Below are 24,852 nucleotides of genomic sequence, written 5' to 3' on the forward strand. Positions count from 1 at the left end.
GAACTCCCATTTGACCCAGTAATCCTACTTCTAGGTCTATATCTCAAGAAACCAGAAACACCAATCAGAAAGGACATATGCACCCCTATGTTCATAGCAGCATAATTTACAATAGCTAAGATTTGGAAACAACCTAAGTGCCAATCAGCAGATGAGTGGATTAAAAAACTGTGGTACATCTACACAATGGAATACTATGCCACTATAAAAAAGAAGGAACTTTTACCATTTGCAACAGCATGGATAGAACTGGAGAGCATTATGCTAAGTGAAATAAGCCAGTCGGAGAAAGATAAATATCACATGATCTCGCTTAAATGTGGGATATAATGATCAACATAACATGATGAACAAAAATATACCCAGAGACAAATGGCAGGGTAGGTGGGGGTGTTAGAGACCAACCAAAGGACTTGTATGCATGCATATTAGCATAACCAATGGACACAGATACTAGGGCGGTGGGGACTTGCCTGGGATGGGAATGGCTGGGTGGTGCGGGGGGGGGGGGGGTGGCGGGGAGGGGGCCAATCAGGGAAAAAGGAGACATATGTAAAACTTTAGACAATAAATTTTATATATACATATATATATGTGTGTGTGTGTGTGTATGATGTATGTAAGTAATTTGTAAATGCATAGAAAAGAGAAATACACACCAAATTTTGGGTGATGGTTACCTTTGGGAAAGGGATTAGAATAGAAGAAAGGATAAAAGGAAAATCTAATTTTTAAACTGATTTTTGTATATTATTTGAATCTTCAAATACGAGAATGTATTCACATGTTCCATTTGTATTTTTAAAAAATCCAAAGAAAGGGTGATCATGAGGACAAAGAGAAAAGTAAAAACTTTAACACTGAATTCTTTCTTTTGCATCAAAGTGACTGCTTTTCTGATTAAAATTCATTTCTAAAGAGGGAGAGGAGAGAGAGTGAGCACATTTTGCACATTTTCTTTTGGTAAATATAATGTACCAAATGTACAAGGCTATATTGTAAATTTCTATGTCTGGAGCCTGAACAGCTGCTTGCAGTAGCTAGACTGGTTGAATGCAGCTAGAATAATTCACAGCAATTGTAGACGCTCTCTTTATGTTGGATGAATCTGAAGTCTCCCTTCTGTTTGCTTTTATGACATGTTTCTGCCTGTGCTGAATATTGAGGTCATACTTCCACCTAATTAAAAGTATAAACTTTAGCCAAACCAGTTTGGCTCAGTGGATAGAGCGTCGGCCTGCGGACTGAAAGGTCCCAGGTTCGATTCTGGTCAAGGGCATGTACCTTTGTTGCGGGCACATCCCAAGTAGGAGGTGTGCAGGAGGCAGCTGGTCAATGTTTCTCTCTCATCAATGTTTCTAATTCTCTATCCCTCTCCCTTCTTCTCTGTAAAAAATCAATAGAATATATTTTTTTAAAAAAGTATAAACTTTAGAGGTTGAAGACACCTTAGAAGTTGGAGCAGTGTTTTCCTTTAATAATTGATGAAACAAAGGTCAGAGTTAAAGGAACTTGTTCAAAGCCACACAGTATATATGCTACATAAGTATATAGACACACAGATCTGTATCTATTTCTACACCTGTGTATATATTTCAGCTTTATTGAAGTTTAACTGTTAAACTCTACATCTATCTTGAGCTGTCACTGACTGATGCCAAGCACAATGCTTAGTATCTTACATTCTCACTGAATCTTCACAACAATTGATATGGTAGGAATTATTATCCCCATTTTATGGATGAGGTGTGGAGGACAGACTGCCCCATGATGTGACTGCTGCCAGACCCATGAGCTAGATGTGGGCCAGACAGTGATGGTGAACCTATGACACGCGTGTCAGAGGGGACACGCAAACTCATTTTTTTGGTTGATTTTTTTTGCTAAATGGCATTTAAATATATAAAATAAATATCAAAAATATAAGTCTTTGTTTTACTATGGTTGCAAATATCAAAAAATTTCTATATGTGACACGGCACCAGAGTTAAGTTAGGGTTTTTCAAAATGCTGACACTCCGAGCTCAAAAGGTTCTCCATCACTGCTCTAAACACTCAGGGAGTGACTGTAATAGACACTTTCCTTCTAACATAAACAGTATCTCTGCCTTAAGCCCCATGGTGTTCGGGTTCTGGAATGACCCTTGTCCTGACCTGGGCACGCAGGTAAGGTATTTCCCTTTACCTGGGATGGGTCTGGGGCCAGTGCCCCATCCCTCCTGCCTTGTTCTGTTAGTTCTTTGGTGCCTGTCAAGCAGTCTGGAGGATACCCACTTCATCTGCCCAAGATATAAGTTTCCTTTAATAAACTCTGTTAATTGCCAGACTGGAGTGGCCTGCCTCTTTCTTCAGCCTTTCCCTGCCCATCACTTATGAAGGTACTAGTAGATTTCCAGTCTTGGGGCTCTCCCCTGGGACTGTGTGTACCAATATGAGGGAACTGAAGTTCAAGTTCACCTACTTAGCTAAATGGCAGAGTTGAGTTTTGAAACTACATCAAATGTAACCTGAAGTCCATGTTCTTAACTATTGCACTGTATTGCCAATTACTGAGAGTGCTTCTGGGCCATGCCCTGGGTGGGATAGAGGAATCAGTAAAATACTAGAGACTCTGCAATTCAGGAGCTCCCCATCCCATAGGAAGTGCAGCCAGGAGGGCAATTAAAGGAGCACAGTTCAACAAGCATAGAGACAGAGGTGAGTACAGCCCAGAGAAGGACATGACTGACCCTCACTCAGCCAAGGACTAGGCAGTATGGAAGTGTCTCCAAGGAGAAGGGGCTGATGCTTGGTCTTGAACATTGTTAGAATCCAGGTCTCCTGACTTAGCTCAGGGCTTTTTACTAGAGCAGCGGTTCTCAACCTGTGGGTCGCGACCCCTTTGGCAGTGGAATGACCCTTTCACAGGGGTCGCCTAAGACCATCCTGCATATCAGATATTTACATTATGATTCATAACAGTAGCAACATTACAGTTATGAAGTAGCAACGAAAATAATTTTATGGTTGGTTCACAACAAGAGGAACTGTATTTAAAGGGCCAGAAGATTGAGAACCACTGTACTAGAGCAAAGAGAGAAGCAAATGCAATCCTAAAACCAAACTCCCAAAGCAGCACTATGCATGCACTCACAGAGGAAATACTCAGTAAATGTTGCTTGGATCCAAGTCTGAACTAGAAGCAATTTCGGAGGATGAAGAAACAATTAATAAGACTCCCCCAACTCCATTTGAAACTTTCACCTCTTGTTTTTTCATTGAATTCCAAAATTCTTAGTGGACAGTAGATTACACACAAGTATAATCCTATATACTAAAAGGCTAATATGCAAATTATTCCCTTGACCAAGAGTTCAACTGGGAGTTCGAACAGGGGATGGGGCTGGCCTGCCAACCACCTGCAGTCCCTCCCCCTGGCCGGCCCGGCCCAATCGACCTTGATCGGGGCAGGCTGGCCAGACGCCACCCATGCACGAATTCATCCACTGGGTCTCTAGTTTATCAATAATAACAATAACAAAAGTTATTTTACTCTTACGATTTAACTGTTTTTAAAAATGTACCTACCTGCACTTTGGTTCCGACATTGATTCTTGCCTGCTGGCCCATTGCTAGGAAAGTGATTGAAATCTTGTCTTGTTCTAAGATGCGAACTCCAACATAATGGTTCAAAGCCAGAAAGACGGGTTTAAATGAAACAACGGGCGAGGAAGTGACAGAACTTGACCAATTCCAGGCTCTTACTCTATTGCCAGCTTGATCTGAATATTGACCTCCAAAGACATTGATGTAAACCCTGGGCAGGAAAGAAATTAATAATCACAAACAGAAACATTATAATTCAACTCTGAAATTTGACCTGACATTTTCAAACCAAGGGAAGTAGTAGTTTATGCTAGCCAATAGCATATAAATGATGGAAAAATCCCAGGTGATCCTAGGAGTGATAAGACCGTGACTGAATGCTATACATATGAAGTACTGGGTTTAATTCAAGACATACTAATATACCAAAATGGGTCAAATGATGGAACCAAGATGGTAAAGAAATCTGGAAAATGATGTGCAGGAAGAAAGATGAAGTAGAAGGTTTAATCTGTACAAGAAGAAATACAGGGGAGCAGGCTATATCTGAAAACCAGGAGAAGACCAGTGCTTAGATTTTCCCCATGGCAAAATGAAGACTGGGGGTGTAAATTTTGAGGACGGCCAAATTGACCTCAGTACAAGAGATCTGTTTTCTAACAGCATCTGGCACCTGGAAGCCAGGAGTCTGAGGAGGCCTCTCTCCAGGGTTGGGGTGGGCAGGAGAGCTCAGGGGATATCTCTGAGGCACTGTGGAAGAGAAGAGCTCTGTGACAGAGCAGAAGGTGAACTTAGACCAGCCAGGCTCCCCAGTCTCTTAGCGCCATCACTAATGCACATTTTACTACACACATACAAATTTAGCTATGCACAGTCTGAAAGCTAGTGGCACTAATGATTTCCATTCTACTCAGTTAACTCCTTCTCATGCTCTCTCACCTTCTTCCAAATTGGATCTCCATCTCTTCCTTGAGGAGACAGAATATGTAGAGTTCTGGGTGCTTAGAAAGTTGGCTTAATTTGATAATGAATTATTTCTTTAAAAACCAGATGAATTGGCCATGAAGGCCCCCCAAGTAAAGTCTCTAACATCTTATTTCCCCAGTATTGATTAGTGGCAGTAATGTAATAGCAAAAGAACAAATGAGAAATTGAGATGATTATCTTATTGTGTCTGGAAAGTAGGATACAAAATTATCCATATAAATTATTTATTTAATAAACATTCTTGAATCTAGACCATGTACAGATACATACTATGTAATGACAAAGATTCAGGGTGTGCCTTCAAGCATCTTCAGTCCAGTAGGAAGATGGGCTTGTTTCACAAGAGGCAGTGAGAAGGGGTTAAGAGTGTATCAAGGAATCATGTCAGAGGGCCCAGGAGTTGAGCTGGTGGGTCAGAGGGCTTCACTGGCAAGGGAAAAGTCCTAGAAACTAATGAATACCTAGTGACAATTAATATAGTGCCCCACCAAACATAATATAGAGTTGCTGCTGAACCCTGAAGGATAAGTAGAAATTCCCCAATATACATGGGGATAACACATTGATTACTGCCTTGGACTGAAAACACAAATAGCTTTCTGTGTCCTAACTCTCTCAAGTTCTGACAGTGTCCAAGCTTTGTCAATTATTGGCAGAATGTCTCAAGATGAGACTGTTATACCTTTAAATAATTTAAAGGGATAGAATATCTCTTTCTGAAAACCTCAAAAAGTTTAAATTGTATTTGAAGTTAGAATCTGAATTTCACTTGCTCAGGTTAAATGAAGTAAGATAAAGTCAGAGTATAGAGTACAGGAGTTAGTAGATCAAAATGGGATCAGGATCTTAATTGCTCTAGAGGTTTTGTTTGCATGTTATTGTTGTTAGTTGTGGCTATAGAAAGCTTACTTAGTTAGAAACATAGGGTGTCCCCAAAAATGTATAAACATACTTTGAATAATTATAAAGGTGGTGTTTATTAAAATACATTTAATTTTCAAAATTGAGCTATCAGCTGTTAAAGTGTGTATACATTTTGGGGGACACCCTGTATATCTCAGACAATAACAGTGCATTGTAGCACCTGTCCATTGTAAATTATTTCCATAAGTGAAGCAGTATAATATTATTAGGGCATTAGCTCTAGAGCAGTGGTTCTCAACCTTGGCTGCACATTAGAATCACCTGGGAATCTTTTTAAAATCCTGATTTCTGGGCCTCATCCTCTGGAAATTCTGTTTCTTTGTTACTAATTTTGTGGCCTCACCCCATAACAAAGAAACAGAATTTCCGGAGGATGAGGCCCAGAAATCAGGATTTAAAAAAGATTCCCAGGTGATTCTAATGTGCAGACAAGGTTGAGAACCACTGCTCTAGAGATACCCTCTGAGTTCATATTCCATATCCCTAATGTAATTTATATAGATTTTTTTTATAACATTGAAATTGTATACTTAATATTTTCTTTTCATTTATAGAAAGGATATGATGAAAAAAATTAAAAAACAAAATGAAAATAACATTAAAAAAGAAAAAGATATTAAAAGAAGAAAAAAGAAAGAAGCAAACAAAAAGAATATGATGAGCTTTGTTTTACAAAGTTGCCTAAGATTTTTCCAGAGAAGTATATGGAAAGGCATAAATCAAATAGTTCTATGAGTTGAACATTACTATCTAAAGACCATTAACTTAAATAAATTTTCTTAAAGCCATTTTTATCATTTAAAAGAAAAAAATAAAACTTCTAGTTATTAGATGAGTAAGTGGTTCTGGGGTCTAATGTATAGCATAGTAATTATATTGAATAATGCTATGTTATATATTTAAAAGTTGGTAACAAAGTATGTCTTCGGTGTTCTCAACACACACACAAAAGGTAATTAGGTGGAATGATGCATGTGTTAACTAATGATATGGTGGTAATCATTTTGAAATTTTTAACTATAGCAAACAAATAAGGTTGTACACCTTTAACTTACACAATGTTGTATGTCAATTATATCTCAATAAAGTTGGAAAAAATAAAAGGAAAAATAAAATTTCACAAACCCAGAAAGCACAATGGCAGCAGGAGGAAACTAGAAGCCTACCAGACATTTCCATTGGGATGATAGCAGGAACTTCGGCCAGAAGAGTCCAGCACTGCCAGGATCGCAGGGTTAGTGGGTATGTCTTCTTGGACTATACAAGTGAAACCATGGATCTTGTTGGGCACTCGGATGATGGCTAGGTTTCCAGATGGGTAGCTGAGATCAGATAAGGTCATTGTTCTAATGGTCCCTGGCTATACTGTGAATAAATTCAATTTATAAGAAAGACCTTTAAAATGGAAAGCATTCCCCAAAACAGGAGACACTGTTTTCATTTAAAAATGTTATGCATTTTATGTGAATCAAATCTCTATATATAAAAGCCTAAGCGACCTTTACGACAGAACAACCGGAACAACCAGAATGACCAGAATGACTGGTCACTATGATACGTACTGGCCACCAGGGGGCAGACGCTCAATGCAGGGGTGGGTGGTGGCGGACGCGACCCCCTTTCCCAGAGGGGCAGAGGGTCAGCTCCCTCCTTGGGGCTGGCAGCCAACCTCCCACATGCCTCCCCCTGACCCTCCTTGTCAGGGTTCTTGTTCCAGCATTAAGAAGAGTTCAGAAGGAGAAACCAAGATGGCGGCATAAGTAAACACCGGAAATTGCTGCCTCGCACAACCACTTCTAAAATACAACTAAAAGACAAAACGGACATCATCCAGAACCACAGGAAGGCTCGCTGAGTGGAAATTCTACAACTAGAAGGACAGAGAAAAGCACACTGAGACTCAGAGGAGGCGCAGAAGTAAAGTGCAGAGGTACAGAGGCACATGTGGAAAGGGCTGGCACCTGAGGATATGGTTGTCTTTTTCAATCGGGAGGGAGTCTCAAGCTCCCGACTGCTCTAAACTTCAGTTCTGGGCGAGTCTCTGGGGACCCAGACTCATACAGGGAGAAACTGGACTGTCTGGCATCGGTCGGAAATCAAGGGCAGCTTTCTCTCAGAGGTGTTTGCTGCGATTACCGGGACACTGAGATGCGGGGCCCCTTAGGGTAGGACTGAGGAGCAGCCATAGCTGCTTGCTCGGTCCTGTTGATCCCCTGAGACCCCACCTCACCCAAGCTGTGGCAGAGGCTTTTGCATATGAAAGGCCTGGCCCTTTGCAACCTGAAAATTACCTAACAAACTGCAGCTGGGTCAGAGAGACCCAGAACTTCCAAAAGAAGGCCCAAGGCTCCACAGCAGCTTGCATTGCTTCACAGCTGGGCCTCATCTGGGCACCTCCAAACCCCAAACAAAGAAGAAGAATCTGCAGATCTCTTCATAGTTCCTGCTGGGTAGCCTCAGGCACAGGCTAAATTAGCACCTCCTTAGAGATCCAAGAGCCAGTGTACCGAGTGGTCAGAGTGGGACCATCCAGATTACAACTCCTCAGATCCATAAGGGACACACTCAGGGGGCAGACTCAGTGAGCACCAAAGCCCCATTGAAGCAAGTCTTGCCCCATAAGGGTGTCTTCAGCACAGAAATTCTCCCACTGTAGACACAGCTGATTCTCACAGTCAATTGTCCTGGAGGTCAATTCCACCCAGTGATTCCTACAACAATCAAGGCATAACTACAACAAGACTGTGCACAAAGCCCACAAGGGGGTGCACCAAGAGTGTCCACCTCAGGTAACTGGGGAGGCTGAGCCACTGGGCCCTATAGGACACCTAGCACAAAAAGCCACTCTACCAACACAGGGAAGCATAAAAAATGCGGAGACAAAGAAACAGGACACAAATGACAGAAATGGAGGAAAGCAAAATACTGGATATAGAGTTCAAAAACTACACTTTTAAGGTTTTTCAAGAACTTTCTAGAAACTGCCGATAAATTTAGTAAGACCCTCAAAAAGTCTGGTGAGACCGCCGATAAATTTAGTGAGACTCTCAAGAAATGTAGTGAGACCCTCGAGGTTATGAAAAAGTACCAACTAGAAATTAAGCATACACTGACTGAAATAAAGGATATTATGCAGAGTTCCAACAGCAGACTAGAGGATCGCAAGAATCAAGTCAAAGATTTGAAATACGAAGAAGCAAAAAACACCCAACCGGAAAAGCAAAAAGAAAAAAGAGTCCAAAAATATAAAGATAGTGTAAGGAGCCTCTGGGACAGCTTCAAGCACACCAACATCCGAATTATAGGGGTGCCAGAAGAAGAGAGAGAGCAAGATATTGAAAACCTATTTGAAGAAATAATGACAGAAAACTTCCCCTACCTGGTCAAAGAAATAGACTTACAAGTCCAGGAAGCGCAGAGAACCCCAAACAAAAGGAACCCAAAGAGGACCACACCAAGACACATCATCATTAAAATGCCAAGAGCAAAAGACAAAGAGAGAATCTTAAAAGCAGCAAGAGAAAGAAACTCAGTTACCTACACAGGAGTACCCATACGTCTGTCAGCTTATTTCTCAACAGAAGCTTTGCAGGCCAGAAGGGAGTGGCAAGAAATATTCAAAGTGATGAATGCCAAGAACCTACAACCAAGATTACTTTATCCAGCAAAGCTATCATTCAGAATTGAAGGTCAGATAAAGAGCTTCACAGATAAGGAAAAGCTAAAGGAGTTCATCACCACCAAACCAGTGTTATATGAAATGCTGAAAGGTATCCTTTAAGAAGAGGAAGAGGAAGAAAAAGGTAAAGATACAAATTATGAACAACAAATACACATCTATCAACAAGTGAATCTAAAAATCAAGTGAATCAGTAATCTGATGAACAGAATAAACTGGTGATTATAATAGAATCAGGGGCCGAAACCGGTTTGGCTCAATGGATAGAGCGTCGGCCTGCGGACTGAGGGGTCCCAGGTTCGATTCCGGTCAGGGGCATGTACCTGGGCTGCGGGCACATCCCCAGTGGGAGATGTGCAGGAGGTGGCTGATCAATGTTTCTCTCCCATCGATGTTTCTAACTCTCTATCTCTCTCCCTTTCTCTCTGTAAAAAATCAATAAAATATATTTAAACAAACAAACAAAAAAAGAATCAGGGGCATAGAAAGGGAGTGGACTGACTATTCTTGGGGGGGATAGGGGTTTGGGGGATGCATGCGGGGAGAGACTGGACAATAATCGTGCACCTATGGATGAGGACAGTGGGGTTGGGGTGAGGGTGGAGGGTGGGGTGAGGGTGGAGGGTGGGGTGGGAACCGGGTGGAGGGAAGCTATGGGGGGGGAAAAGAGGAACAACTGTAATAATCTGAACAATAAAGATATAATTTAAAAAAATGCCAAGAGCAAATGACAAAGAGAGAATCTTAAAAGCAGCACGAGAAAGAAACTCAGTTACCTACAAGGGAGTACCCATACGACTGTCAGCTGATTTCTCAACAGAAACTTTGCAGGCCAGAAGGGAGTGGCAAGAAATATTCAAAGTGATGAATGCCAAGAACCTACAACCAAGATTACTTTATCCAGCAAAGCTATCATTCAGAATTGAAGGTCAGATAAAGAGCTTCACAGATAAGAAAAAGCTAAAGGAGTTCATCACCACCAAACCAGTGTTATAGGAAATGCTGAGAGGTATCCTTTAAGAAGAGGAAGAGGAAGAAAAAGGTAAAGATACAAATTATGAACAACAAATACACATCTATCAACAAGTGAATATAAAAATCAAGTGAATCAGTAATCTGATGAACAGAATAAACTGGTGAATATAATAGAATCAGGGGCATAGAAAGGGAGTGCACTGACTATTCTCGGCGGGGAAAGTGGTTTGGGGGGTGCGGGAAGAGACTGAACAAAAATCATGCACCTATGGATGAGGACCGTGTGTGTGTGTGTGGGGGGGGTAAGGGCAGAGGGTGGGATGGGAACCGGGTGGAGGGGAGAAATGGGAGAAAAAAGGAGGAACAACTGTAATAATCTGAACAATAAAGATTTAATTTAAAGAAAAAAAAAGAAGAGTTCAGCAATCTGGAGAAGGCTGTGCGTAGATTAAATAGGAGTCCAGAGATGAAGCATAATTTTGAAAGGCATTTGGGGGTCAGAGGAGCCTAGTTTAAAGGAAACTAAGATCTAAGATCTTCTCGTCTCAGATCCCATGCTTTTTATTAATACAAATTGTCCTTAGATGAGGCAGAGATATACACTTCAAAGTGTCAGGGTTTCACATACAGTGGCATTGTCAGAATGGAAGAATTAGCCTATGGTTGTTCAGGTGTTTGGCCAGTAGGAGGCAATAACATGTAGATTAAGATGCCCTGAGCTGTCTGGCAGCCAAAAATCATTTTTATGTATTCTATTCAGGTTTGGGGAAATGTCTTTAGCCATTCCCAGGTTCAGCCCTGCTGTCATGCTGGAACTGGTTCCCAGCACCTCTCCTCCTCCCCTTCCCCCAAGGCCCTGATCAGCCCTCTGTGGTGGCTGTTGGTCTCTCCTCCCAGCCAAAATCCTGGTCCCTCCCTGGGGTTGGTAGGTCCTGATCACCCCATCAGGCAGGCCCCGGGCTGGGACGGGAACCGGGTGTGAGTGGCAGGGGATATGAGTGGCGAGGGGAACCTAATCAGTCCTGATCGCTGGCCAGGCCTAGGGATCCCACCAGTGCATGTGTTTCATGCACCAGGCCTCTCGTATATTTATAAGACACAAAAAAACCTCAACATAATACTAGAAAATAGAATCTGGCATCACATAAAAAGGATTATGTACCACGACAAAATGGAGTTTTCCCCAAAATGCAAGGTTGGTTTAATATTTGAAAATCAATTAATGAAATGTACAATATTGATATAATAAAGAGCAAGTAATAAAACCCAATAATGAGTATTTTCCCTTTAAGATCAGGAACTAAAATATCTACTCTCCCCACTTCTACTCAACATTGCAATGGAGGTTTTTTTTGTTTTTGTTTTTGTGCAGAACAAGGCTTCAGTTGGCAAAAGAAGCTGGAAGAGGTTGGGAAGAAACAAGCAATTGCAAATATAAAATCGCGGAGACACTGGAGGGTGGACAGGTCACGTCCAGGAAGGATGTGATGCTGTGGAATGCGCTGAAGGATGGGGCGGGTCGGGGCCCAGCGGGCCTCCACATAGTTGGCCCGCAGCATCCCCGGGTCACCAGTGCGCTCCACGGCCCCGTACATCCAGCTGTCATCGATCTGCCGCACACTGATGATGATGTCCCCATCCTGGAAGGAGACCTCATCCTCGTCTGAGGCGCTGTAGTCTTAGAGGGCGCGGTACCGCTTCCCGCCTCACCTGGGGCGCTGGGATGTGTGGAGACTAGGGCTGCAGGCTCCTTGTAGCCACCAAAGAATGGGGCCACCTGCTGCTGCTGGGGCTGCTGGTAAACTGGGGCGCTGGTCGGGATGTGATGAGGCTGCTGCTCCTGGGGTCTCCAGGAGCTGGTGCTGTCCTGGGAATCTCGCTGGGGCTCCAAGCCCTCACCCCCACTGGGGCCCATGCGGCTCTTCTCAAACTTCGTGGTATTTTATATTACTGATCTGGTTCTGGGTCTTCTTGATTCTCTGGAGTTCGGGTGTGCCTGCCACCACGCTGAAGCCCTTGCCCTTGTTCTTCTCGAACTCCTCCTTGTAGCACACCTGACTCTGGAGCTCGCTCTGTTGTTTCAGGGGTGTCAGCCACCATGGTGAAGGACTGCTTGGGCTAGTGTGCTTTGCAGTAGGACTTCTTGTAGCCCCTGTAGTTCCTTACGTTGAGTGTCATCTTGCAGGTCTCGCAGTGGAAGCATGCTTTATGCCAGAACTTATCCAGACAGTTCACCTTCTCCGTGGAGTACACCATCTTGCTGCACCGGGCGCAATTGGAATTCATGGCTCCGGGAAAGGGTGGGGCGGGGACGCCAGGGGCTCGTGCGCGCTCTCTCTCCCGGGAGCTAGCTGGCGGGAGACGGGCCGGGGCTGCAAATACGCAGGCGGCGATTGCTGCAGGAGCCAGCGAACTGGCCTCCGCCTCCGCCCTCCTTCCCCGAACAAACACAGCGGGGAGGAGGGGCCGCACCGGTGCGGGGGGGGGGGGGGGGGGGGGGAGGGGGGGAGGGGGCGGGTTCCGGGCAGGGGTGTGGGGCGTGGGGGGCATGTCTAGGTGAGTCCTGAGGGCTCCTGGGGCCCGGGTGCTCCCAAGCTGGAGGCGCACTGGAGAGACGCTGGCTGTGCCCAGAGCCCTTCCCGCATGGGAGGCGTCTCGGAGCCGGTGTGGCGGAACATCTGGGGCAGCCGGGCTGCGGGAGGCGGGCAAACCTCTCGCCTCCGTTGAGGGTGGGGTTGGAACACTCCTGACCCGACTCACCACATTCGGGGACTTTCCTTTGTACCCATCGCTACTTGGCATGAACCTACGGACCGAATGGGAACCTCTTGTCCTACACTTACATTAGCCTCCCTTCCCCCTCATATCCTTTCCCACTTTTGTGGGTGCACTGGAGGTTTTAGGGAAATTTTATCGAAGAGAAGAAATGAAAGGCATTTAAATTGGTAATGGAAGATGTAAAATGATCCCTATATTCAGAAGACATGTTCTTACATAGAGAAAATCCTGAAGAATCTATAAAACAATATAGTAGAACTATTGAGTTCAACAGGGTTGTTGGCTACAAGATCAATATATAAAAATAAATTGTATTATTCTATTCTAGCAGTGAACATTCTGAAAGTGAAATTAAGAAAATAATTCCAGCCAGTGTGACTCAGTGGTTGAACGTGGATCTATGAACCAGGAGGTTATGGTTTGATTCCTGGTCAGGGCACATGCCTGAGTTACAGGATGATCCCCAGTAAGGGGCTTGCAGGAGACAGCCCATCAATGATTCTCTCTCATCATTGATGTTTTTCTCTCTTGCTCTCACTCTCCCTTCCTCTCTAAAATCAATAAATATATATTTTAAAAATTCAATTTATAATAGCACCAAAAGGAATCAAATATACTGAGGATAATTCCCTAACTGTTGATACTTATTCCTATCTAAACTGACCAGAAGTCCAGAGATGATGTAAATACAAGATTGATACTGAATCATTTTGAAAACCAGCCACAGTCTTTACGAGTTAGCAATTAAAGGCAGGGCATGAAGTGATAATTAATAATAAAAGCTGGGGAAGTTATTTTAAATTTATTGGTACAATTAAAATAAAACCTACACTCTTTCTCACAGGGTCTAAGGAACTAAAACTTTATCGCACTTCCTATGCCATGAAAGTAATTTTTCTGATTTATTATTGAGCTTTGACTCAACATTTAAGAAACTATACTAAAAACGACTTTCTCCTGCAAAGTGAGGCCCTGATTCACCAAAATTCCTCCACATTTCATAGGGCTTTTTTGTTGGTTTGTTTTTTCTTTCCTCAAGATACTAAATAGCCTCTATTTCAAAATACCAAAGGGCCCGGCCATCAGGCAGAAGTTCACGTGACCAACAACTTACTATTCCATAAAATGAATATTGAATTTTTGTATTAAAAAATAACATGGTGCTCATGGATGTGTAAGCTGCTACACATTTTCTTGGGGGCAAAATCTATCAAAGCTTTAAAATGTCCATAAGTTCTTACTCAGAATTTGTACCACTAGGTATTTAATTCAAGAAAATAAGTGATAAGTATGAAAGGAAAAATGCACAAAGCTGTTCATTTAGGTACTGTATATAATAGCAAAAAATTGTGAAACCACCTTTGTTTGGTAATAGGGGACAGGTTAAATGAATTATAGTACATTCTATAATGAAATACCATGTGGTTATAAAATGGTGTTAAAATTCTATATTTATTGCACTTTATATACTCATAACATTATCTATTGTATAATATATGTGAAGGGGGAAAGTTATAAAATATGAAATATAGTGGAAGAACTGATTTTTTAAAAAGTATATGCCCATAGGGAAAAATATGAAATGAAAAATAAAAAGATGTTAACAGCGTTTCTTTGGTTGGTAGAATTTGGGGGTAATATCTGTTTTAAAAATATTTTTCTATGTACTTTTTCTTTTTTTTAAATTAAATCTTTATTGTTCAGATTATTACATTTGTTCCTCTTTTTTCCCCCCATATATCCCCTCCACCCAGTTCCCACCCCACCCTCCTCCCTCTCCCCACCCACTGTCCTCATCCATAGGTGCACCATTTTTGTCCAGTCTCTTCCCGCATCCCCGACACCCCTTTCCCCCCTTAGAATAGTCAGTCCACTCCCTTTCTATGCCCCTGATTCTATTATAATCACCAGTTCATTCTGTTCATCAGATAATTCACTTGATTTTCAGATTCACTTGTTGATAGATGTGTATTTGTTGTTCATAATTTGTATCTTTACCTTTTTCTTCTTCTTCCTCTTCTTAAAGGATACCTTTCAGCATTTCATATAATACTGGTTTGGTGGTGCTGAACTCCTTTAGTTTTTCCTTATCTGTGAAGCTCTTTATCTGACCTTCAATTCTGAATGATAGCTTTGCTGGATAAAGTATTCTTGGTTGTAGGTTCTTGGCATTCATCACTTTGAATATTTCTTGCCACTCCCTTCTGTCCTGCAAAGTTTCTGTTGAGAAATCAGCTGACAGTCGTATGGGTACTCCCTTGTAGGTAACTGAGTTTCTTTCTCTTGCTGCTTTTAAGATTCTCTCTTTGTCTTTTGCTCTTGGCATTTTAATTATGATGTGTCTTGGTGTGGTCCTCTTTGGATTCCTTTTGTTTGGGGTTCTCTGCACTTCCTGGACTTGTAAGTCTATTTCTTTGACCAGGTAGGGGAAGTTTTCTGTCATTATTTCTTCAAATAGGTTTTCAATATCTTGCTCTCTCTCTTCTTCTGGCACCCCTATAATTCGGATGTTGGTGCACTTGAGGCTGTCCCAGAGGCTCCTTACGCTATCTTCGTATTTTTGGATTCTTTTTTCATTTTGCTTTTCTGGTTGGGTGTTTTTTGCTTCTTCATATTTCAAATCGTTGACTTGATTCTTGCAATCCTCTAGTCTGCTGTTGCAAGTCTGCATAATATTCTTTATTTCAGTCAGTGTATGCTTAATTTCTAGTTGGTTCTTTATCACAACATCAAGGGTCTCATTAGATTTCTGGTAGATCTCATTAAGTTTATCAGCAGTTTCTAGAAAATTCTTGAAAAACCTTGAAAGTGTGGTTTTGAACTCTATATCCAGTATTTTGCTTTCCTCCATTTCTGTCATTTGTGTCCTTTTTCTTTGTCTCTGCATTTTCTATGCTTCCCTGTGTTGATACAGTGGTTTTCTGTGCTAAGTGACCTCTAGGGCCCAGTGGTTCAGCCTCCCCAATTACCTGAGGAGGACACTCTTGGTTCACCCCCTTGTGGTCTTTGTGCACAGTCTTGTTGTAGTTAAGCCTTGATTGTTGTAGGTATCACTGGGAGGAATTGACCTCCAGGCCAATTGGCTGTGAGAATCAGCTATGTCTACAGTGGGAGAACTTCTGTGCTGGAGACACCCCTCTGGGGCAAGACTTGGTTCAATGGGGCTTTGGTGCTCACTGTGTCTGAGCCCTGAGTGTGTCCTTTATGTTTCCACAGAGCTGCAAACTGAATGGTCCCACTCTGACCTCTGGGCTTCCTGGCTCCTGGATCTCTAGGGAGGTGCTAATCTAGCCTTTGCCTGAGGCTATCCAGCAAAAGCCTCCCTGCAGGGCTTGGGTGGGGCGGGTCCCACAGGATCAACAGGGTGGGGCTAGCAGTTAAGGCTGCTCTCAGTCCTGCCCTCAGAGGATTTGCTTCTCAATGTCCTGGTATCACTGCAAGCCCCTGGAAGAGAAAGCTGCCCTCGAGTTCCGACCAATGCCAGACAGTCCCGCTTCTCCCATATGAGTCTGGGTACCTAGAGACTTGCCCGGAACTGGATCTCAGAGCCTGAGACTCCCTTCTGATTGAAAACGACAACCGCACCCTCAGCCGCCAGCCTGCTCCTCATGCACCTCCACACCTTTGTATTTTACTTCCGAACTGGGCCTCCTCTGAGTCTCGGTATGCTTTTCTCTTTCCTTCAAGTTGTAGAATTTCCACTCAGCCAGCCTTCCTGTGGTTCTGGGTGATGTCCGTTCTGTCTTTTAGTCGTATTTTTGAAGTGGTTGTGCGAGGCAGCAATCTCCAGTGTTTACCTATGCCGCCATCTTGGTTTCCCCCCCCATGTACTTTTTCTTTACCTATCTTTTTGTAAAGAAATAAAGCTGATAAAAGTAACTTGTTGCTATACCCCAACCCAGTGGTTGGAAAACCGTGGCTCGCGAGCCACATGCGGCTCTTTGGCCCCTTGAGTGTGGCTCTTTCACAAAATACCACGTGCGGGCACGCACATACAGTGCAACTAAAACTTCGTGGCCTATTCGCAGAAGTCGGTATTTTGTGGAAGAGCCACACTCAAGGGGCCAAAGAGCCATGGCTCACGAGCCGCAGTTTGCCGAGCCGTAGTTTGCTGACCACTGCCCTAACTGGTTTGGCTCAGCGGATAGAGCATCAGCCTGTGGACTCAAGGGTCCCAGGTTCGATTCTGGTCAAGAGCATGTACCTTGGTTGCAGGCACATCCCCAGTAGGGAGTGTGCAGGAGGCAGCTGATCGATGTTTCTCTCTCATCAATGTTTCTAACTTTCTATCCCTCTCCCTTCCCCTTTGTAAAAAATCAATAAAATATATTAAAATGAAAATAAAAAGCATCATTCTCCCCTTAAAAAACAAAAAGGAACTTGTTGCTAGAAAGGATACAATATTTGCGTTGTCCCATCTGGAAATGAAGTTAGAAACTTGCTCCCATGTTTATAGTGCTTCTCCATGAGCTCATTCGTCACGATCTATAAACCACAGGAGATAAAACAACACTTAACTGTTAATTGTTTCACATGGAACGCATTTAAGTGTGACATCCTTTGCTTGCTAGACAATGATACAAACCATTTCTTAATTTAACTTTTTGGCCCTGCATCTGACAAAACACTTGTGGAGTATGGGAAGATGAAGAGAGAAATATGGGGAGGGGGAAAGAAATACAGGGAGCTCTTACTTTATCTCTAAGTTTAACTCTTTTATAGGTAACTAGAGGCCCAGTGCACAAAAATTTGTGCACCTGGGGGGGGGGTCTCCCTCAGCCCAGCCTGTGCCCTCTCACAGTCTGGGACTCCTTGTTGGATGACCACCTGCTGGCTTAGGCCCGCTCTCCGGGGGATTTGGCCTAAGCTGGCAATCAGACATCCCTCTGGCAGCCCGGGAGCCCTTGGGGGATGTCCACTTGCCAGCAGGGAGCAGGCCTAGCCTGCAGTCAGACATCCTTAGCGCTGCTGAGGAGGCAGGAGAGGCTCCCACCACCACCGCTGTACTGGCAGCCATCAGCCTGGCTTGTGGCTGAGCAGAGCTCCCCCTGTGGGAGCGCACTGACCACCAGAGGGCATCTCCTGCATTGAGCATCTGCCCCCTGGTGGTCAGTGTGTGTCATAGTGACCAGTCATTCCCAGTCATTCTGCTATTAGGGTCAGTTTGCATATTACCCTTTTATATATAGGATAGAGGCCTGGTGCATGGGTGGGGGCTGGCTGGTTTGCCCTGAAGGGTGTCCTGGATCAGAGTGGGGCTCCTGCTAGGGTGCCTGGCTAGCCTGGGTGAGGGGCTGATGGGTGTTTTCAGGCTGGTCACACCCCCTTCAGGGTGGGGGTCCCCACTGGGGTGCCTGGCCAGCCTGGGTGAGGGGCTGATGGCTGTTTGCAGGCTGGTCAAGCTCCCCCCAGTGGGGACCCTCACCCCATGGAGGTTTGGCCAGCCTGGGTGGGGGGCTGATGGCTGTTTTCAGGATGGCCACACCCCCTTTAGGGTGGGGGGTTTCCACTGGGTTGCCTGGCCAGTCTGGGTGAGGGGCTAAGGACTGTTTTCAGGCTGGCCAAGCTCCCTGGCGACGGAAGCTCCCAGCCTTTCCTTTTTTTCTTTTCTTTTTTTAAATTCTGAGATTTATTTACCTTCTATAATTGAAACTTTGTTGCCTTCAGTGTAGCTCAGAGCCGGCCAGGACGGGAGGGGAGCTTGGCTTCCTCCATCACTGGAGCAACCAAGCCTCCTGCTCGCTCCAGCTTCGTGGCCACAACCCGGCTGAAAGCAGGTATCTGAGGTTTATTTATCTTCTATAATTGAAGCTTTGTTGCCTTCAGTGGAGCTCAGAGCCGGCTGAGGCAGGTGGGAAGCTTGGCTTCCTCCATTACTGGAGCAACCAAGCCTCCTGCTCACTCCAGCTCCGTGGCTGCCGGCCGCCATCTTGGTTGGGTTAATTTTCATATAGTCGCTCTGATTGGCTGGTGGGCATGGCTTAAGCTGGAGCAAAGGTATGGTCAATTGCATATTTTCCTTTTATTAGATTAGATACTTGATAGGGATATAAATTTGTCCCCAAGAATATTTTATAATAAAATAAAAGATTCAAAAAAAATAAATAAAAAATTCAATTTGATTCTACTTATTCCCAATCTTGAACTGTGATAAAATAGATACAGGGATTCCTAGGGGTTCCTGGCCAGCGTTGCTCAGTGGTTGAGCTTTGACCCAGCAACCAAGAGATCACTGGTTGGATTCCATCAGAGCACATGCCCAGGTTGTGGGCTCAATCCCAAGTAGGGGGTGTGCAGGAGGCAGTTGATTGACATTGTTTCTCTATCATCAATGTTTCTCTCTTTCTATCCCTCTCCCTTCCTCTCTCTCTAAAAATCAATAAAAAGCTTTAAAGACAAAGAATTCCTAGGGTAAAACAGTGAAACAACCTAAATTTTATCTAAATGTTGCTATTTTTTTTAGAAGATAATACATTTTTCATTCTTAAAAATATGAAATATATTCATATAGTTGTTAAAAAATGCTATTTTGTTAATCAGTAATTATAAATGCCCCTGTTATCACCACCTGAGTCAAGAAAGCACAGTGCTGATACCTAGAAGACCTCAGAGCATCTATCCCAAAGCTAATATCCTTCCTAGACATAATCACGAGCCCTAATTTCTAAACAATATAGTGTAATTTTACCATTTTAAATTTTACAGAAATGGAATCATACATTATATATTTTTATTATTTTATTTTTTTGTCAACATTGATACATGTCCCAGTATGTAGCTGTAGTCCAATAACTTTCATTTGTATATTATAAACAATGACACTGTGAATATTCTTATGTATGTATACTGGTACCCAGTTCCTTTCAGAAGAGGAATTGCAAATCCCAAGATATGTCTGTCTTCTAGTTTACTAGATAATGCAAAAATGACTTCCAAGTTGTACCAATTTACATTCTTACCAGAGGCAAATAATAGCATTGTTGCTCTATATATTTTCCAATACAGTATTATCAGACTTAAGTTTTTTAATATTTTTTTTTTTGCCAATATGATAGGTATGCACTGATCCCTAATTGTAGTTTTAATTTTCCTTTCCCATGTTACTAATGAGGTTAAACTCCTTATATATGTTTATAGATCATTTGAATTTTTCCTTTGAGAAGTATGCAAATTTTTTGGCCCATTTTCTATTAGATGGACTTTTTTCATGTCTTTTTACATTTAGGATATAAACCTTTTGTATGTCACATGTGCTGCAAATAACTATCGCTTCTTGGCTTGTCTTTCATAACTTTAATTTTTTAATAAGACTTTTTTAGCATTTTCTTTTTTAAAAATAAATCTTTATTGTTCAGATTATTACAGATGTTTCTCTTTTCCCCCCCATAGCTCCCCTCCACCTGGTTCCCACTCCACCCCATGCCCTTACCCCCCGCCACTGTCCTCATCCTTCGGTGTAAGATTTTTGTCCAATCTCTTCCTGCACCCCTCACACCCCTTTCCCCCTGAGAATTGTCAGTCCACTGCCTTTCTTTTTTTAAAAAAATATATTTTATTGATTTTTTACAGAGAGGAAGGGAGAGGGATAGAGTCAGAAACATTGATGAGAGAGAAACATCGATCAGCTGCCTCCTGCACACTCCCTACTGGGGATGTGCCTGCAACCAAGGTACATGCCCTTGACTGGAATCGAACCTGGGACCTTTCAGTCTGTAGGCTGATACTCTTTCCACTGAGCCAAACTGCTTACGGCAGTCCACTCCCTTTCTATGCCCCTGCTTCAATTATATTAACCAGTTTATTCTGTTCATCAGATTTTTTTATTGACTTAATTTTTAGTTTCACTTGTTGATAGATATGTATTTGTTATCACTTTGTTGTTCATAATTTTTATCTTTACCTTTTTCTTCTTCTTCCTCTTCTTAAAGAATACCCCTCAGCATTTCATATAATCCTGGTTGGGTGGTGATGAACTCCTTTAGCTTTTTCTTGTCTGTGAAGCTCTTTTTCTGACCTTCAATTCTACATGATAGCTTTTCTGGGTAGAGTAATCTTGGTTGTAGGTTCTTGCTATTCATCACTTTGAATATTTCTTGCCACTCCCTTCTGGCCTGCATAGTTTCTGTTGAGAAATCAGCTGACAGTCGTATGGGTACTCCCTTATAGGTAACTAACTGTTTTTCTCTTGCTGCTTTTAAGATTCTCTCTTTGTCTTTTGCTCTTGGCATTTTAATGATAATGTGTCTTGGTGTGGTCCTCTTTGGATTCCTTTTGTTCGGGGTTCTCTTCGCTTTCTGGATTTGTAAGTCTATTTCTTTCATCAGGTAGGGGAAGTTTTCTGTCATTCTTTCTTCAAATAGGTTTTCAATATCTTGCTCTCTCTCTTCTTCTGGCACCCCTATAATTCGGATGTTGGTGCACTTGAAGTTGTCCCAGAGGCTCCTTACACTATCTTCATATTTTTGGATTCTTTTTTCATTTTGCTTTTCCGGTTGGGTGTTTTTTGCTTCTTTGTATTTCAAATCTTTGACTTGATTCTTGCGATCCTCTAGTCTGCTGTTGGAACTCTGCATAATATCCTTTATTTCAGTCAGTGTATGCTTAATTTCTAGTTGGTCCTTTTTCATAACCTCGAGGGTCTCATTAGATTTCTTGAGGGTCTCAATACATTTATCGGCGGTCTCACCAGACTTTTTGAGGGTCTTACTAAATTTATCGGCAGTTTCTAGAAAGTTCTTGAAAAACCTTAAAAGTGTGGTTTTGAACTCTATATCCAGTATTTTGCTTTCCTCCATTTCTGTCATTTGTGTCCTGTTTCTTTGTCTCTGCATTTTTTTATGCCTCCCTGTGTTGATAGAGTGGCTTTTAGTGCTAGGTGTCCTATAGGACCCAGTGGTTCAGCCTCCCCAATTACCTGAGGTGGACACTCTTGGTGCACCCCTTTGTGGGCTTTGTGCACAGTCTTGTTGTAGTTAAGCCTTGATTGTTGTAGGTATCACTGGGAGGAATTGACCTCCAGGCCAATTGCCTGTGAGAATCACCTGTGTTTACAGTGCGAGAACTGTGCTGAAGACACCCTTATGGGGCAAGACTTGCTTCAGTGGGGCTTTGGTGCTCATTGAGTCTGCCCCATGAGTGTGTCACTTATGGATCTGAGGAGTTGTAATCTGGTATCTGACCACTGGATAAACTGGCTCCTGGATCTCCAAGGAGGTGCAAATTCAGCCACTGCATGAGTCCATCCAGCAGGAGCTACAGCTAGATCTGCAGATTTCTCCTCTTTGTTTGGGGTTTGGAGGTTTTGGAGGTCTCTGACCCAGCTGCCGGTTGTTAGGTTAGGCTGTGAAAGGACAGCCGATTCATATGCAAAAGCTGCTGGGCACAGCTTGGGTGGGGTTGTAAATTGGGTGGGGCGGGGTCTCAGGGAATCTCCAGGGTGGAGCAAACAGTGATGGCTATCAGTCAGCTGTCTCTGTGTCTCTGGGTCTCCGGGTCTCTGCGTCCCCGAGTCCCATGCCCCCACAATATCAATGATCCCTGAGAGCAGCTCTGTGAGAAAGCCACCCTCGATTTCCGACCCGATGCCAGACAGTCCAGTTTCTCCTTGTAGGAGTCTGGGTCCCCAGAGTCTCGCCGGAAACTGGAGTTCAGAGCAGTCAGGATCTTGTATCTCCCTTCTGATTGAAAAAAACAGTGCACCCAGTTGCCAGCCTGTTTCACTTGCCTCCATACCTCTGCTCTTGGTGCCTCCGCACCTCCTACCCAGTCTCAATTCACTTTTTTCTTTCCTTCTAGTTGTAGAACTTCCACTCAGCCAGCTTTCCCATGGTTGTGGATGATAGCCATTTTGTCTTTTAGTTGTAGTTTTAGTGTGGTTGTCCGGGGCAGCACATACTGGTGTATACCTTATGCTGCCATCTTGGTTCTCATTAATAAGATTTTGAGAGAGAGAGAGAGAGAGAGAGAGAGAGAGAGAGAGAGAGAGAGAGAAAGAGAGAGAGAGAGAGAGAGAGAGAGAGAGAGAGAGAGAGAGAGAGAGAAACTCTTTTTTTAAAAAAATATATTTTATTGATTTTTTACAGAGAGGAAGGGAGAGAGATAGAGAGTTAGAAACATTGATGAGAGAGAAACATCGATCAGCTGCCTCCTGCACATCTCCTACTGGGGATATGCCTGCAACCCAGGTACATGCCCTTGACCGGAATCGAACCTGGGACCTTTCAGTCCACAGGCCGACGCTCTATCCACTGAGCAAACCGGTTTCGGCTGAGAAACTCTTATGTGAGAGCAAAAAATTGGTTGGCTGCCTCCTACATGCCCCTCACTGGGGATGGAGCCCACAACCCTGGCCTGTGCCCTGGCCAGGAATCCAACCAACAACTTTTCAGTGCAAAGGACAATGCCCAACCAACCGAGCGATACTGGCCAGGGCCACACCTTTAATTTTAATTTATTAAATCTTTTATGGAGCCCTGACCAGTTTGGCTCAGTGGATAGGGCATCGGCCTGGGGACTAAAGGGTCCTGGGTTTGGTTCCACTCAAGGGCATGTACCTTGGTTGCGGGCACATCCCCAGTAGGGAGTGTGCAGGAGGCAGCTGATTGATGTTTCTCTCTCATCGATGTTTCTAACTCTCTATCCCTCTCCCTTCCTCTTTGTAAAAAAATCAATGAAATATATTTTTAAAAATCTTTTATAGATTTTTAGTAAATCTTTCCCTAATATAAGGTAATATAACTATTCTCCTATATAAAGGAAATCTTTGCATTTTTGAATTTCACATTTAGGTCTTTAATCCACTTGGAATTGATTTTTACATCTGATGTGAGGTAGTGGTTCCAATTTCACTAAAAAACTATGGATACCTGACTGTCCCAGTGCTATGTTTTAAAAACTTTCCTATCTCCATTATTAAGCAGTGCCACTGCTGTTATAAATCAGACATTTATGTATGTGTGAGTCTGTTCTGGACTATTTATTCTTTGTTTATCTTTCCATAACATTACACTGTCTTGATCACTATATTTTATAACTAGAGGCCCAGTACATGAAATTTGTGCACGGGAGGCAGGGGCATGTTCCTCAGCCTGGCCTGCACTCTCTAGCAATCCAGGACCTCTCACTCCTAACTGCCTGCCTGCTTGCTCCTTATCACTTGGCTTGCCGCAAGCGCTGCTGCGGAGGCGGGAGAGGCTCCAGTTACCTCCATTGTACCTCCCAGCCTGGCAAGGCTCCTGTCACCGCTGCTGTGGTGGTCAGTGCATGTTATAGTGACCAGTCATTCCATCTTTTGGTTGATTTTTATATTAGCCTTTTATTATATAGAATAGGTCTTAATTATCTGGTAGACTATGTTTCCATACTTCCCAGCATTCTTCTCAAGAATGTCTTGCCTATTCTAGATTATTTATATTTCCATGTAAATATTAGAATCAACTTGCCAATACTGCTTCCCCCCCCCACACATATGCAAATATACCATCCTGTTAGAATTTGAAATTTGGAAAGAATGTCATATTTAAACTATTTAATCTTCCATTCCATGAACAAATTTGTTAAATGGGATGTTCAAATATTCTACTGTATTATTGCTCCTTTTTAGTCTAATAGTCCTCTCAATTATGTGAGTAATAGGTTAAAGCATCCCATTAGATTATGAATTAAAATATTTTTATTTCTATGAAATTTTCTTTTATATATATTTTGAAACTATATTAATATGGGAAAATATTTTGTAATGTTATATCTTCATGGTAGATTAAAATTATTATGATTCTTAAGTGATCCTCTTTATCTCTAGTAATGCTCATTAGTATTTTCACAATATATTATTTTTACTTATTTATATATAATCTTTTTCTATCCTTATATTTTAAATATATTTTTTACTGATTTCAGAGAGGAAGGGAGAGGGAGAGAGATAG

The 24,852-nt window shown here is 42.8% G+C and overlaps 1 protein-coding gene and 1 pseudogene across 1 annotated transcript in view; both read right to left on the bottom strand.

Moving 5' to 3' along the window:
• The window catches only part of ERICH6 (glutamate rich 6), an 89,878-nt gene that overhangs the window by 10,821 nt on the left and 54,205 nt on the right, over positions 1-24,852 (bottom strand). Inside the window, exons 11-13 of the mRNA XM_036348499.1 lie at positions 17,328-17,413; positions 6,663-6,818; positions 3,568-3,796 (exon numbers count right to left, since the gene is read on the bottom strand). Coding sequence (XP_036204392.1) covers positions 3,568-3,796; positions 6,663-6,818; positions 17,328-17,413 — 471 coding nt within the window. The remainder of the gene's footprint in view (positions 1-3,567; positions 3,797-6,662; positions 6,819-17,327; positions 17,414-24,852) is intronic.
• LOC118677550 lies at positions 11,479-12,436 on the bottom strand (annotated as a pseudogene).

This window comes from Myotis myotis, unplaced genomic scaffold (genome assembly GCF_014108235.1).
Source record: "Myotis myotis isolate mMyoMyo1 unplaced genomic scaffold, mMyoMyo1.p scaffold_m19_p_2, whole genome shotgun sequence".
NCBI lineage: Eukaryota > Metazoa > Chordata > Mammalia > Chiroptera > Vespertilionidae > Myotis > Myotis myotis.